General features: G+C 32.0%; 1 protein-coding gene across 1 annotated transcript; it reads left to right on the top strand.

Moving 5' to 3' along the window:
* Window positions 1-4,442: 4,442 nt before the first annotated feature.
* LOC106770307 (autophagy-related protein 9) lies at window positions 4,443-12,092 on the top strand. The gene is made up of 10 exons (XM_022784859.1): window positions 4,443-4,826; window positions 4,982-5,534; window positions 5,619-5,939; window positions 9,067-9,289; window positions 9,429-9,608; window positions 9,708-9,917; window positions 10,354-10,431; window positions 10,537-10,607; window positions 10,723-10,833; window positions 11,055-12,092. The coding sequence occupies exons 1-10, from the start codon at window positions 4,778-4,780 to the stop codon at window positions 12,001-12,003; spliced, it is 2,745 nt and encodes a 914-aa protein (XP_022640580.1). The 5' UTR covers window positions 4,443-4,777; the 3' UTR covers window positions 12,004-12,092.
* Window positions 12,093-16,480: the final 4,388 nt, after the last annotated feature.

Here is a 16,480-nt window from a genome sequence, read left to right as displayed (position 1 = left end):
ATATTAACTTGAAATTTTATAACTAAAATATGAACCAATCGAATAATTTTATAATATATATATATATATATATATATATATATATATAATATTATCAAATTCTCGTAATATTTTTGAACTTTTTTCATTCCCATCATAAATATATTTATATAAAGGTATAATATCTTTTTTTGTCCCACTTTTGGTTATATGAATATTTCAAATGGTTTCAATTTTATTTTTCTATTCAATGTAGTCCTAAAGAACGTAATGTGTTTAATTTAGTCCATTTACTGTTCAATATAATCATAAAGAACGTAATTTGTGTTTAATTTAGTCCTTGTTTGTGGTTCACGGAGTTCGTAAAAAGGACTAAATTGAACACAAATTGCATTCTTTAGAACTACATTAAACAGAAAAATAAAATGGGAAATATTTCGAATATTACTAACCAAAACTGGAAAAAAATGTATTTTACCTTATATAAAATTAACTAATGGTTGATTATCATAAATCCATAGTAAAGTTGATGAAAAGGAGACGAAAGAGAGGAAATTGAAAAATTAATTATAAAATGGAACCGAAAGATTGATTAATTATATATATATATATATATATATATATATATATATATATATATAATTAACAAAAATATTGGTTAATAATATACAATCATCCAATATGTTAAAGGTGTTATTTTTAATAAAGAAATATCAGTTTAATATATACATAATAAGTTTTATCTCAGGAGAAGACAATATTATTTAATTTTGAAAAAAGTTGAGATTAAATTTAATCAAAAAAATATACATAAAAGCTAAATTGAAATTGAAAGAATATTACTAATATATGATATTGTTTAGCCATCTGTCATACCAGAAACCATGTGGATAATAAAGAAAATTGAAAAAAAAAATAGAAAAAAATAGAAAAAGCACATATTTGGCACAACATAATAATGGTAGTAGTATTTGTTTTAGGTTAGGATGTAATTGAAACAAAAAATTAAAATGATATTAACTTTTGAAATTTTATAACTAAAATATGAACAAAAAAATAATTATATCACATAATATTATCAAATTCTCATAATATTTTTGAACCTTTTTCATCCCTTCATAAATATTTTATATAAAATAAACTAATAGTTGATTATCATAAATGTATATTGAAGCTGATGAAGAGAATAGGTGAGAAATAATTAATTAACATGTTTTTGTTACATAACGGAATCGAAAGATTAATTAACCGTATATATATAATCATGTTTTTATTTGTATAAATGTTATACTAATATTTATATTAAAATTTATTAATAACTAACAAAATATTGGTTAGTTATATACAATAACCCAATATGTTCAAGATTTATTTTTAATAAAGAAATATCAGTTTAATATATAAATAATAAATGTTATCACAATTTAGGAAAAAATAATATAATTTTATTTTCAAAAAAATTGAGACTAAATTTAATTAAAAAACATATATAAATGCTAAAATCAAAAGAATGATACTAATATATAATATTATTTTGCAATGTGTCACACCAGAAACCATGTGGATGACAAAAAAAGTTGAAAAAATTAAAAAAAATAGAAAAAACACATATTTGGCACAAAATAATAATGGTAGTAGTATTTGTTTTAAATTAGGATCTAATTGAAACAAGGCTTAAATCCTCCCTTGGTCCTAATATTTGTGTGAAAATCTCATTCTTAAGTTTTGAATTGTCTCAATTGGATTATAATTTTTGTAAAAATGCACACATTTTACCCCAACTGTTAACTGATCTCAAACGGCGTTAAGTTTAGCTGACGTGGTAAAATGTGTGCATTTTTACAAAAATTATGACTCAATTGAGAGACAGTTCAAAACTTGAGGACCGAACTGAGATTTTCACACAAATACGAGAACCAAGAAGGGATTAAGTCAACACGTCAGCATACCACGTCAGCTAAACTTAATGCCGTTTGAGATCATTTAACGGTTGGGATAAAATGTGTGCATTTTTACAAAAATTATGACCCAATTAAGACATTTCAAAACTTAAGACAGTTTAAAACTTGAAGTGAGATTTTCACAAAAATATTAAGACTAAGGGAAGGTTTAAGCCTTGAAAGAAAAAGTTAAACTGATATTAACTTTTGAAATTTTATAACTAAAATTTGAACAAAAAAATAATTATATATATATAAATTGAAGTTAGCGAAACCGTTTTTATTAAAAAAATAATTTATCACATAATATTATCAAATTCTTGTAATATTTTTGAACTTTTTTTATCCATTTCATAAATATTTTATATAAAATTAACTAATGGCTGATTATCATAAATGCATAATGAAACTGATAAAAAGAAGAGAAAAGAGAGATATAACTGAGCAATTAACATATTTCTTTTATATAACCAAACTCGAAAGATTAATTAACCACACTATGTATATATAAAATCATGTTTTTATTTATATAAACGATATTTATACTAAAATTTATTAATGATTTACAAAAGTATTGGTTAATGATATACAATAATCTAATATATTTAGGAGTTATTTTTAAAAAAGAAATATCATTTTAATATATAAATAATAAATTTTATCTCAATTTTATGAAAGACAATATTATTTTATTGTGAAAGAAGATGAGACTAAATTTAATTTAAAAAATATATATAAAGGCTAAATTGAAATCAAAAGAATGATACTAATATATAATATGGTTAATAATCAATATATATATATATATATATATATATATATATATATATAATCACTTTTTAATTGTATAAAATTTATAGTAATATTTATATTGGAATTTATTAATGATTAACAAAAAATATTGGTTAATAATATACAATAATCCAATATGTCAAGGGGTTATTTTTAATAAAGAAATATCAATTTAATATATACATAATAAATTTGATCACAATTTATGAGAAGACAATATTATTTTATTTTGAAAAAGATTAAAACTAAATTTAATTAAAAAAATATATATAAAGGCTAAATTGAAATAAAAAATTATACTAATATATGATATTGTTTAGTCATGTGTCACACCCGAAATCATGTGGACAACAAAAAAAATTGAAAAAATATTAAAAAAAAAAATGGAAAAAGCACATAATTGGCACAACATATAGTGATAGTAGTATTTGTTTTAAGTTTGAATGTAATTGAAACAAAAAGTTAAACTGATATTAACTTTTTACTAAAATATGAAAACAAAAATAATTATTTATTTATATATATATATATATATATATATATATATATATATATATATATATATATATAAGTAAGAGAAACCGTTTTTGTTAAAAAAAATAATTTATCACATAATATTATGAAATTCTCGTAATATTTTTGAACGCTTCTCATCCATTCACAAATATTTTATATAAAATTAACTAATAGTTGATTATCATAAATGCATACCGATTAAAAGTAGAGGAGGAGATAACTGAAAATTAATGTATTTCTTATAATAATCATGTTTTTATTTGCATGAAGATTATTCTAATATTTATATTAAAATTTATTATGATTAACAAAAGTAGTGATTAATAATATACTATAATCCAATATGTTCAGAATTTATTTTTAATCAAGAAATATTAGTTTAATATATAAATAATAAATTTTATCACAATATAAAAGAAGATGACATTATTTTATTTTGAAAAAAATTGAGACTAAATTTAATTAAAAAAAACATATATAAAGACTAAATTAAAATGGAAAAAATAATATTAATATATAATATTGTCTTGCAATGGGTCACATAAAAAATCATGAGGATAACAAAAAAAGTTGAAAAAATAAAAAAAAAAATAGAAAAAGCACATATTTAGCACAACATAATAATTTGATTTAAGTTAGGATGTAATTGAAACAAAAAATTAAAAACGGATATTAAGTTTTGAAATTTTATAAATATATATATATATATATATATATATATATATATATATATATATATATATATATATATATATATATATATACTATCTTAATTGAAGTTAGAGAAACCGATTCGGTTAAAGGAACAGATTATCAAATAATATTATCAAATTCTTGAAATATTTTTGAACTTTTTTCATTCACTTTATAAATATTTTATATAAAATGATTATCATAAATGCATAGTTAAACTCATGAAGAGAAGAAGAGAGGTAATTGGAAAATTAACATATTTCTGTTATAAAACTATTGTCACTACAATTTGCTAACCAGTAGAAAACAATCAATCTTTGTTTGTTTCATTGCTTCTTCCCTTTCAAATTCTTCTCAACCTTTGAAATTTTTCGTCTTTTTTCAAACTCTGTTTCTGATGATTATGACTTTTAATTTTCTAATATTATTTTTGCAAATGCATATTTTACTGCGGTTGTTTCAAATATTTTACAAGGTCGAGTTGATGTACTTTTGTTTCACGACCAAATTTGGGGAGGTTGCCAAGGTGTAGTCATGTTTCATTGATCATAGGTAGTTGTGTTAGTGTGATCATGCTGGTACTCATAATGTAGTGTTTGTTATATATAGTATGACACCGCCACTTCCTATTCTGAATTTGTGGTTTTTTATTTGCAAACATTAAAATTCCATTGCTTTCTATCGAATAAAGGGGAAATTTAGTTGTGGTTAGATTTGTCCACTAAAGTTGAATTTTGCTATCCGTATCTGTCTCTTGAAATTTGGAGTGGATATGATTCTATTGTTTAGGCTGTGTACTTGTAGCATCATTGGCATGCTATACAATTATAGTTCACTGGAGTATGGTATAATGTAGCATGATGTCTCTTCCTTCCTCCTGTGAGAAGCTGATAATGAACTGTGATGGTAATGGTGGATATGATGCTTTTGGTGATCTGAATTTAAGCTTTTATTATATATGATGGACCAAGTGCATTGGTAGCAACACCAAGCTTTAATATGAAATACTTTCTCTTAATATATAGACTGAAAGGCTAATATTGATTATGTTCTGTTTGTAGAAATGTTGCACTGGCTAAGAGATGTAACTGTTTTTAGTGTATTCAATTGGAAACGTCAAGGTGTTCAGGATGTTTCACCAGATATTGAAATGGCTGATTATAGAAGAATTCCAAATACAGATAGTGAGAACCCTTCAGACCTAAATGATGATGAGAGCATTAATGTGCAACCCATTGCTGATTTAGATTTCTTCTTTGAAAGAATTTACAGCTATTACTGCGAGAAAGGGCTCTGGTGCATCATCCTAAGATGGATTTCTGAACTTCTTAGTTTAGGGTTCATCATATGCTTTTCAGGATTTCTCCTTTTATATGTTGACTGGAATGGGCTCCGTAATGCCAAGTGTGGGATGGCTGCAGTCGAATCTGCAATTGAACCTTGTGATCTAGCTAAAGAAGCTATTCATCAACACCCTTTAACCCCATTAACGATACTCAGAGCTATTTTTGTTGGATACCTGGGAGTATTTTTTGTCTATTGGATATTTTGCTTATTGAAATTCTTCCTTCAATTGAAGGATACACTGAAAATCCGTCTGTTTTACTACAACAGGTCAATATGATAAACCATTTAGATATATTGATAGATTTTGCATGACTGGTGTTTCTGCTGTAATTTACCTTGATCTTCTTGCAGTCTCAGTGTAACAGATCATGAAATTCAAACCATGTCCTGGGCTACCATTCTTGAAAAGATTGTTCATTTGCAAAAGTCACAACGACTCTGTGTGGTAAAGAATCTTTCTGCTCATGACATTGTGATGAGGTTGATGCGAAAAGAGAACTATTTGATTGGGATGGTCAACAAGGGTGTGCTTACTTTCCCCATTTCTAAATGGGTTCCAGGTGCTGGATCAACAGTGAAATATGGTGCTGATGGAACGGAATATCGTCTAATACTACCCAGAACGCTTGAGTTGGCTTTACATTGGTGCATCCTGCAAAGCATGTTTGACCGGTATGTTAATTATAGTACAAATTTCATGTATAATCATTATATTCAGCATCACTTCATCATGAAACTTGTAAAGGTAAGATCTTTTCTCAGGTGTAACTATTGTATTTTTTCGGTTTTTCAAAAGATATCTTCAATGACAGTATTTGATATATTAACTTCTTACTGTCAAATACTAAATAGTCTCTCTCATGTCCACTTTTATTATGGACTTTTAGAAGCTCGGTAAACTTTTTAGATATATTTTTATTTTATTTTGAATATATTTGGTAGATATATTAGATTATTAAATATATTAGATAAATATTTTATTTTTATTTTTATCTTTAATTATTTTGTTATTATTTTTTATTTATATTTTGAGTTTATTTCATATTTTTTTATTATAAATATGTGTACAAGAGATTAATTCCATATAAAATTTTTTATTATATTTAATATGGTATCTAAAGCTTAAGATTCTTTTAAAAAATTTTCATCACCCCTGTCCACGACAATTGTTGCTAGCTGCTTGCTCCTGTCATTGTCACAAGAGCTTTAATTTCGATTGACAATCACACAATTTTATTCGTCTTGGTGACCTTGCTATCGGAGTCTAAACGTGTTCCCACATGTTGGTCAAAGTTTGCAATCGCCATCTTTACCAGTCGTGTGTGATGGTGCATGTAGAGTCTTCTTTGACTCAGATCATTGTCGTTGGACTCGTCGTAGCCTCATTTTTTTGGATTTATCCCTGTTTTCTTAATTGAGAACCTTGGATTTTTATCATTTCTCTCTTTCCTACTCATCTATGGCTTCTTTCGCTGCTCTCTTTTCTGATCTCTCTTCTGACACCATTGCATTTGACCTGTCCATATATACTAATTATATCGATGTCTATATATAAGTTAGATGACACTTATTATGCGACTTGGGCATCAAACATTCAACTTTAGCTTAAGAGTCAAGGGTATGTTAATCATATTAGACTGATATTACTTTTGCCGAGGTTCCATGCTCAGTTATGCATCATTCTCAAAGGTACCCTTCACTTTTCTTTAAACCAAATTTTTCATTCCTACAACACATGTTCTAAAGTCTAGGGACATGCTAAATTATTATACAACAATGATACTCAACGTCTTTATGGTGTTTGTCAATATCTTTTCTATGTTGTTACTCTTCGACATCAGGACTCTATGGCTAAAATTATAAGGGTAAGATTCTTGCTTTTTTTCATGAATTTAATGAGTTATTGCCTTATGCCTCTACTCTTACCCAAGAAATAGAGCAAGTTCATGGTATTAGCATTACATAGAGTTGTAGATAAATATTCCCATATCTGTGATCAACTTTTGGGTTCACCTGTTGTACCCATATTTGGCTTCTACTTGTTCCACTCTTTTGCATGTACCAAGTAAACTCATTAATGATATACCGGCTTCTGTTGATAATTCCTTTGCATTAGCATCTCAACATGATGAGCACAATTGCCTCGCAAGCCTGAAAAAGGACGTCAAAAGTGTGACCATTGTGGTAAGCTAGGTCGCAAGATTGACAAGTGGTTTGCATTACATGGATGTCTTCCTCGATCTGTTGATGTTGTTAAGACTGATCCTCCTTCATAATCACCTCCTGTGGATCCTCCTTCATATGATATCACAGACAAACATTTTATTATTAATAGCTTTCTCAAATTGTGTTGATTGCGCGCGCGCGCGCGCGCGCACACACACACACACACATATATATATGTATGTATATATATATATATGTGTGTATACATACATATATATATATATATATATATATATATATATATATATATGTTTTGTTGGTCTTACTCAATCTTCTTCTCTTCCTTGGCTTCTCGACTTAGAAGCCACAAATTACATTACTGGTAACAAATCTTTGTTTTCGTCTTTATCCTCTCTGGATAATTTACCTTCTGTCATAATGGTGGATGAATCTAGGGTTTTAGCTCATGGTATTGGGATGATTAACTTTTTTCTTTGTTTATCCATTGATAATGTTTTGTATGTCTATATCTCCTTTGAACTTATTATCATTAGTTGTCTAACATGTTCTCTTGATTTTGTTATTTTTTTTTACCAAACAATTTGGTTTGTTTATATGATTGAAGTTCGAGATAGGTGATTGGCACTGAATGTGAGTCTCATGGTCTTTATCATCTCCGTCCTTCTACACATGTTGGCCCAGTTATAGAGTCTTAATCTTTTCTCATTGCTCAGTTAAGTCATCCTAATCTTGTCAAATTGCAGCAACTTGTTCCCAACTTATCTAAGTTATCTAGTTTGGTGTGTGAGTCGTGTTAATTAGGCAAACATAGTCATAGTTCATCTCTTCATAGTGTGTCTTAATGTGCTTCATCCCTTTTTGCCTTAGTTCACTCTGATATTTGGGGACCTAGTCATGTTAAGTCTAGTTTAAGTTTTCAATATTTTGTTACTTGGTTATTTTTAATGAAAAATCATTCTGAATTATTTTATATATTCTAATCTTTTTTAAATAAAATTGAAACTCAGTTTGGTGTTTCTATTCAAACTTTGCGAAATGATAATGACTGCGGATATCTTTCTGATTCTTTTAAACAATTTATGTTTTCCATGACATTCTCCATCAAACTTCATGAGTTTATACACCTTAACAAAATGGGGTGGTTGAGCACAAAAATAGACATTTTATTGAAACAACTCACTCTTTTAATTCATGGTGAAGTTCCTCAATGTTTTTGTGATGATACTATTCTTACTATTTGTTATCTCATTAGTCACACGCCCTCTTCAGTTTTAGATAATAAAATACTTCATTCTATTCTATTTTCTCATGAACCTCTTCATTCCTTATTTCTAAAAAGTTTTTGGTTTGTATGTTTTGTTCATAGTTTTAGTCCCTCTCTTGATAAGTTATCTCATTGAAGAGATAAATATGTTCTTTTAGATTTTACTATATCACCAAAAAAAAAGATACAAGTGATTTTGTTTTTGCTTTCTTAACCATTATTTTGTTTTTCTAGATGTCAACTTCAAAATTATTTTAGATTCTAGCTATCATAATGATTATGGTGAAAAATTATGTATTCGGTTATGTTTCTAATGTTGGTTTCCTCCCTTGAATACTTTGTATGCAGAAATTTTTGTGTCAGAATGAATATTGTGTCAGATTCAAAGACACTAAAGAGAAGGCTTATGGTAGTTGGGAGTGCAATGTTGTTATTTTCTCCATTTCTTATCATATTCATGCTGTCACATCTCTTTCTGAGGTATGCTGAGCAATTTTATAATCAACCAAGCACAATATCATCCCGAAGATGGTCAAATTTGTCACAATGGGTCTTTAGGGAGTTCAATGAGGTGCTGTTTTCTTTTCTTGCAATACACATAAATGAATAAAATTATTGAAGAAATCTATGAATTTAGTAACTAAACTATGTTGTATGGGACATGTTGGAAATTTTTTTTGTTTATGTTTTCTCTTGTACGTGTTTTATAGGTGGATCATTTGTTCAAGCATCGGATTAATAGTGGTGTATCTCATGCTTCTATCTATATGAAGCAATTCCCTTCACCAATCAAATCTATGATTGCAAAATTCATCTCATTTGTATCGGGTGGGTTTGTTGCGATTCTGATCATCCTTGCATTTTTAGAAGAGTCTCTACTGGAGGGTCATGTAATATCTTTTTCATTCTTCTGTCAAAGAGTAATTTACAAATATGTCATTAGAGTCGTTGATAATATTTTTTCTTTTTTAAACACAAAATCAATGCAGATACTTGGTCGGAACTTGTTATGGTATGCTGCTATTTTTGGAGCTATAACTGCTCTTAAACGGGTTGCATTTACAGATAATGAGGTTTTAGTCACTGATCCCGAAGGAGCAATGTCAATGGTAGTTGACCATACACATTATATGCCCAAGAGATGGCGGGGCAAAGAAAGTACTGAAATGGTCCGTAATGAGTTTGAAACCTTATTCCAGGTACTCAGGATATTAAACTAAACCCACCATTGCTGCTTTTCTTTTTAAAAATAAGTGGGGGCAAATTTGCATGTAAAAATTGCAAGTTTGAAAAAACTTATGGATGACTCTTGACTACCTGTACAAACTGAAGTCTTCGTAATTCCTGATGACTTCTGTGCATCATTCTTACACTGAAGTGAAGTCGTGCTCTTGCCATTCGACTTCACTTTTTTTAAATTTAAAAAAAAGAAGACGACATTGTATGGTGTACATATGGTTTTGTTTTAGAAGTCGTGTGAAGTCTACACATTCAATCCATGACCAGTTTATGAACAAATTTGTCTCACTTTTGTGAAAAAAACCCACCATTTTCTGCTGCTATTGTTTTCATTATAAAATAGGTTTAAGCTACTACCATACTACTTATACTAATGTTTTTCTTTTGGTGGTGCAGTATAGTGGGATGATGTTACTTGAGGAGATGGCTTCAATTTTGGTTACTCCATTCTTGCTTTTGTTTGTGGTCCCAGAGGTTATACATAATAATTTTCCCTATTTTCAATTGCAGAAGAATGGAATTATATCTTAATTTATACACCATTTAAGTATACTTTTTTTTTTTTTTTCCATTTCGCAGCGGGTTGATGATATCCTGCAGTTTATTGAAAATTTTACTGTATATGTTGAAGGTGTTGGTGATGTTTGCAGGTTGGCATGCACCTATGATTTCATCATTTAATAATGTCTTCTTCAGACTTCTTACATTAATTTCTCTAGGGCAAGCAAACCATATTAATTATGTTTTATCCTGTGATTTTACCAGCTTTAGTGTCTTCAATTTTCAAGAGTATGGAAACAGCAGCTATGGCTCTCCATTTAATGTGCCTCGTAGCCAGAGAAGTTCCCAAGGGAAGTTGGAGAAATCATTCTTGAGGTATTCAGTCATGAGATCGATCTTTTAGAAAGTTCCATTACAATGACGTTGATATATATATATATATATATATATATATATATATATATATATATATAAAGGAAAGCTTAAAAAGTTAATTATGATAATATTAAGTAGCAAAGGATAAGAAAGAGAGTAAGGCAGTTTTTAGTTCTCTCTGGAGGCTTAAAAGTTTTGTTTAACATTTGCTGTCATTGCAGCTTCCATAGTAGTTACCCTTTTTGGGAACCAGATGCTAAAGGAAAGCAGTTTCTACAAAATCTGAGAACATTCAGAGACAAAAAATTAGCAGACCATGTAAAAAGACATGGATTTGTTCCCCTCAAACCATGGAGAGATCACACTAACATGAGAAGCTATACAGACAGAAACATTTTTACATCCAGGGAAATGTCACATGGTACTTTTGTGACCGGCAATCACTTGGGTTCATTGTTGGTAACTGAATCCAGCAATCGAGACAATATTCCCTATCTTCTAGATTGGTACTACATTTCCCAACCTCGTTATGCAACTCCTAGACATGTTTCAACAAATCGTTTTGAAGTAACTCAGCATCATTCCCCAGATAGGATGCTTCCCATCTCGGAAGAAAACGAACATGATTATGACGAACACATGAACAAGTTTTGCAATGAACGTGCTGATTCCTATCTGGGTGCTTCCACATCTTCTTTCATCTTCTGGGAAAGCCTAATCGAGGATCCACATTCCACTGATGTGTCTCGCACTATCAAGAGTCGTTGGTGGGAGAGAAGTCAGCCTCGGAATGAAGATAGTCAGATAAGCTTTCTGGAACCACCAGATTTCAATCACCAAAGAACAGGCAATTACCACGATAGATTTTCCGACAGAGGGTCAGAAGATCAAGGTCAGGAAAACTTGTGTCAGGGTCCACATGATTCTACAAGTTTTTTGGAGCCACAAGATTTCAATCAACAAACAACATACTATTGTCATGATAAATTTTCTGATAAGGGATCAGAAGATCATGACGAGGAGCAATACCTGTTCGGGGGTGATTATCACGAGCTACCAAATATGGCAGAAGCAGATAATTTAGATGCAGGAGAATTGAATCTTCATTTTGGTGCGTCTTCCCCCAGAAAATCCCACTGTAAATTAAAGCCTGCAGCCAGCCTTGAGTAATGACAGTACCCTTCATTGTTTGTTTTTAGCTTTTTCTTGTTTCTGGAATGCAAGAGTTCCCATGTCTAATCATGATTTTCATTTCTGCATTATTTGTGTGGAAATGGAAACTATTCTTTGCTGTTAATAGACTGGTTGACATAGGACACCTCAGATGTCTATAATTTTTTTACATTAATTTATTATAATTCAAGTTAGCATTTCCTTGATAGTTAGAATAATTCTGTTCAAGATCTAAGTTTTTAATGGTATAGTTACAATATTTGATTATTACATCTAGCATTCATGTAAATTGCTATAATATTCTGTATAATTTTATTGTTTTATTTTCTTTGTTACTTTCTCCACCTACTAATTCCAAAAAAGAGTTCTCAAATGAACTTTACAATTTATCTCTAATTTACCATACAGTATAAGTGGGATTGAAAAAAAAAAACTATTTTCTCAATTGTTCTGAGCATTTCAATTGGGACATGTTTTTGTTTACTTTTATTATTGAAGTGATTGATATCACAATTCTTATACAAAAACTTTAGCACAATTTTGTCGGTTCTTAAAAATTGTGACATGGACGAAATATTTCTTATATAGTAATTTTTAATGGCGAGAATTTTTTAGTGTTGAAAAATAAATAAGAATTATACTTTGTTCAACGTATAAAATATGCCACAGGATTTTCTGCAGCATATACTATATACTATATAGTTTACATTTGTTTCGAGATGAAAAAAATGGATTAATTGAAAATTTAATAATAAGAATGTGATAATTTAAGCAAAATTTTATAATAATAAAAAAAATGGATTAATTGAAAATTTAATAATATGAATGTGATATTTTTGGTTTGGTCTTGATAATTCTATCATTTATTTCGTCCTCTTAAAAAATATGTCTCATTCAAAAAAGATTTTTGGTTTTGTCTCTCAATTAAATTTTGAAATAAAAAAATTAATTTAGATATTGGTGAATTTTGAGGTACATAATTGTCATTTATGAGATGTAATTTAATATTGTTACTTAATTTTCTGTCAATACATAAGTTATTCCCAAATACCACTAAAACATAAAAGCAAAATTTTAATAATAAATTAATAAGTACCAAACATTAAAATTTACTAATGTTTCGGTAGATATTTTTGGATTGAAAGGGCTAACCTTGATAATGTGACTCTGCTTCCTTCTGGTGCTGGATCTTCAAATACCTTCGCCGTCCGTTTCTCAAACCATCCGTCAAATTCCAATCTCCACCCGAGATGGGAGGTACCTGTAAAGACACTCCGACGATCAAGTTAGACGTCGGTAATGGAGGACCCTCAATCCTCAGCAAGTTGATGCTTAGAATGAGGAGAGGGTTATCGTAAATACGATAATACTCAGGGAGAAGAGTGTATGAGTGTGAGAGAATGTGAACGTACCTTGTTTGGAGTCCTTGGTTCTTTATTTATAGGCTTTGGATTGATATGAGATCAATAGAATATAAACAGAATAAAATATAAACAAACTTACCTGATATATCTCTGTTGGGATATTATTTGATACGTGATATATGATATTGTTCATTTATTCACATTTGTGACATGATGGGCCTCGAGCCCAATAAAGTTGGACCAGTTTGATAATTCGGCCTAGTTAATTGGTAAGCTGGATCGTTCGGTGCAACCGGCTGTTAAGGTGATGCGTCCGGCCGTCAGAGATATACTACCGTACATCATCCCCCCAAGTCCGAGGTTAAATGAAGGTGTTAGACCTTGTTTGACTGAAAGACTTTTATGAGTGTGATTGTCGTTCAGTGTGAAGGTCGTTCGTGTTGGATGTGTGCAAGCTCGGTAGTCAGACAGACCTGTTTGGTTTTGTGAGTGACTTGGAAACGACACAATTGTGTTGTCGTTTAACCTCGAAAGTGTAAGCAGTTTTTCCCGCGTTGGGGTAGTGGCAGAGTCGCCAAATAAGAGCCGTTAGATCCTGTATACCCAATGGTGCAGATGTCGTGACGGTTTCGTCAATTTCACGCTTTTAATAAAAGAAGATTTTGAAATGCACCGTCATTCAGTAGTTCTGCTTCATCTTCGTCTTCTCTCTTTGAAGGTTCTTGTTCTGCCCAAGTGTCTTCTTTCCAAACTGTGTCACGCTCCCGTTCTCAGGTAACAATGGCTTCCTTTTCCCCCGTTCATTCTTTATCTGATAGTGAGGATACGAAGCGTAGTGACTCACCGGTCGTTCAGCCGAGAGTTGTAGGGTCTGTTGAATCTCTTTTGAATGGGGATAGGGTTTTCGTTAGTGGGGGAGTCAGAGTCGAGAACCCGGAGCAAGGCTGTTCACCTTCTTCGGCAGAGTATGCGTGGGCATCTCGTGAGGTTGGTGACCAGGACACCATTTTTGTGAATAAGGAAATACTGTTAGGATGGGTGGAGAATAATTGTGTTCTTCGAACCCTAGGGTATAATGTTGCCCTAAAATTGATTGCCTGTAGGAAGGATGAGAGAGTCTTCCATGGGGAGGACGTTGCCGGAGGGAATTGCTTTTATTTTTATTTATGTTTACTCTATGACATGTACATTAGACTCCCGTTTACGATATTTCAAATGAAGGTTCTGCAATTTTTGAATGTAGCTCCTTCTCAATTGCACCCAAACAATTGGGGATATATCCAAGCGTTCGGTGTGTTGTGTCAGGCCTTGGGCATCGAACCAACGGCCAAAATATTCTTGTTTTTCTTCAAAAGTCGTCTTAATGCCAAGAAAGGCTGGGTCTCCTTAAGTTCCATGGCAAATAACGCCATTTTTAACTTAAGTTACTGGACCAAAACTCCTCGAACGTTAACTTCTTGGCCCCTAGAGGATATGACTGATGTTGAGAGGAGGAACTTGGATGATTCGGTCAAGCTACCTCGTCCATTTTCCTCAAGGAAAATAGTCAATTGCCTCAAGTACAACGACCTCGAGTCGAGGGTGTTTGGTAGGTTTCGTTACTGAACCTCTTTTTTCGCCTGGTTGAATATAATTTCATGTGTACTTGTGAAATTTTGCAGAAGTCATGGCACCAAAGAAGGATTGGTTTAGGCATTCTCGGGTCGCCAAAAAAGAGGTCGGTGCTACCACCGTTCGGTCTCCTGGGGCGTCTTCGAACCCTGCAAGGATCGTTTATGTGGAGGATGCCCCTCCTTCCCCTGAGCAGGTATTAACGCGCAAGAGGAAGGCCGTTAGGGTGGAAGGGGCGACTAGTGTGTCTGGAAAAGAGAAAACAGCAATCGAGACTGGTGAACCGGCTGAAGAACGGTCGTTACCCCTAGGAATGTGGGACCTCGGTTTCGATCTTAGGCATAAGATCGAGTTCAACTTCGACGCAGCTGAGGAGAAAGTGATGGCGTCCATGTCTGAGCAGCAGATGTCCGAGTATCTGCTTGATAATCTGTTACGTTGTGGAGCGGCAGCCTTCAAGATGGTATATGTGTCCAACAGGGGTGACGTCCTGAACGAAGTAGGTCGTCTCAAAAAACAACTTGAGGATGTCCAGGCCGCCCATGCTGGGTGTACAGAGAAAGCCAATGAAGCTGCCAAAGTAATCGAGGAGGGTAAAGCCCATGCCGAAAGGTTGCGCAGGATTAGCTTAGAGCTCCAGAACGAACGAGACGGGCTGCTCAAGGACATGGAAGCAGCAAGGAAGACTATCGCTAACTTAAGCGATATTCAGAAAGAGCGGGATGAACTGTTGAAGGAAAGGGACGAGCTCAAGCAAGAGGCGGTAGAGTGGAAGAATACCGAGGCAGAGATGATGGAGGCCATTCGCCAGGAGCACACCAAGGGCTTCAAGAAGGCGCTGAGACAGATGACTCATCTGGCCAAAGTTCCTCCAGAAGGCTTAGGTTTTGACATCGAACAAGACATGTACCAAGGCCAGATGGTTTCCATTGATTCAATTCCTGATGGTACTATACGGAGTACGGTGATTTGGCCGAGGAAGCGTTGACAGGAGAGGTAGGACAAGAAGAGATGGCCCCCAAAAATACTGATATTGTAACTTAGAATCTTCATGTTGTTTGGCTTTGAACAATGGCTTTTCTTTACATTTGTTTGTAATTTTCTGAATTTGATGTGTTTGGCTTTGACTTCTTTAAACCTGGTTTTTGTACGTAATGATATGCGTTATATCTTGCACATAATGTCTCATTGATGGATGACGCGACTAACTTAGAATAAGGTTGATGAAGATTGATTTGTATGTTGTATGGCGTTGTTTAAAGCCGAACGTTGTACATGATGCGTAGCTTCTAAAAGCCGATCGCTTAGTAGGAATAGTGTCGTCTGTTCGTAGTTAGACTTGTCGGTCTAAGGGACGTGTTGTCCCTTAGTGTATTGAGACTCGTTGGACTTCGGACTTTTAGATGGTTGTCCATAAGGCGTCAGGACGCGTTCGGTCTTGGCCTTGAGGCGTCTAGACGCGTTCGGTCTAGGCCTTGGTATGGATGGACGTGGTTGTC

This window comes from Vigna radiata, chromosome 8 (assembly GCF_000741045.1).
Source record: "Vigna radiata var. radiata cultivar VC1973A chromosome 8, Vradiata_ver6, whole genome shotgun sequence".
Lineage (NCBI taxonomy): Eukaryota > Viridiplantae > Streptophyta > Magnoliopsida > Fabales > Fabaceae > Vigna > Vigna radiata.
This window is presented reverse-complemented; position numbering and strand designations above follow the sequence as displayed.

Coding starts and splice junctions, on each gene's coding strand:
- LOC106770307 (XM_022784859.1), top strand. CDS start 4,778: ATGATGTCTCTTCCTTCCTCCTGTGAGAAGCTGATAATGAACTGTGAT. Junction 9,918..10,353: donor AGTTTGAAACCTTATTCCAG/GTACTCAGGATA, acceptor TTGGTGGTGCAG/TATAGTGGGATGATGTTACT. Junction 10,608..10,722: donor GGTGTTGGTGATGTTTGCAG/GTTGGCATGCAC, acceptor TGATTTTACCAG/CTTTAGTGTCTTCAATTTTC.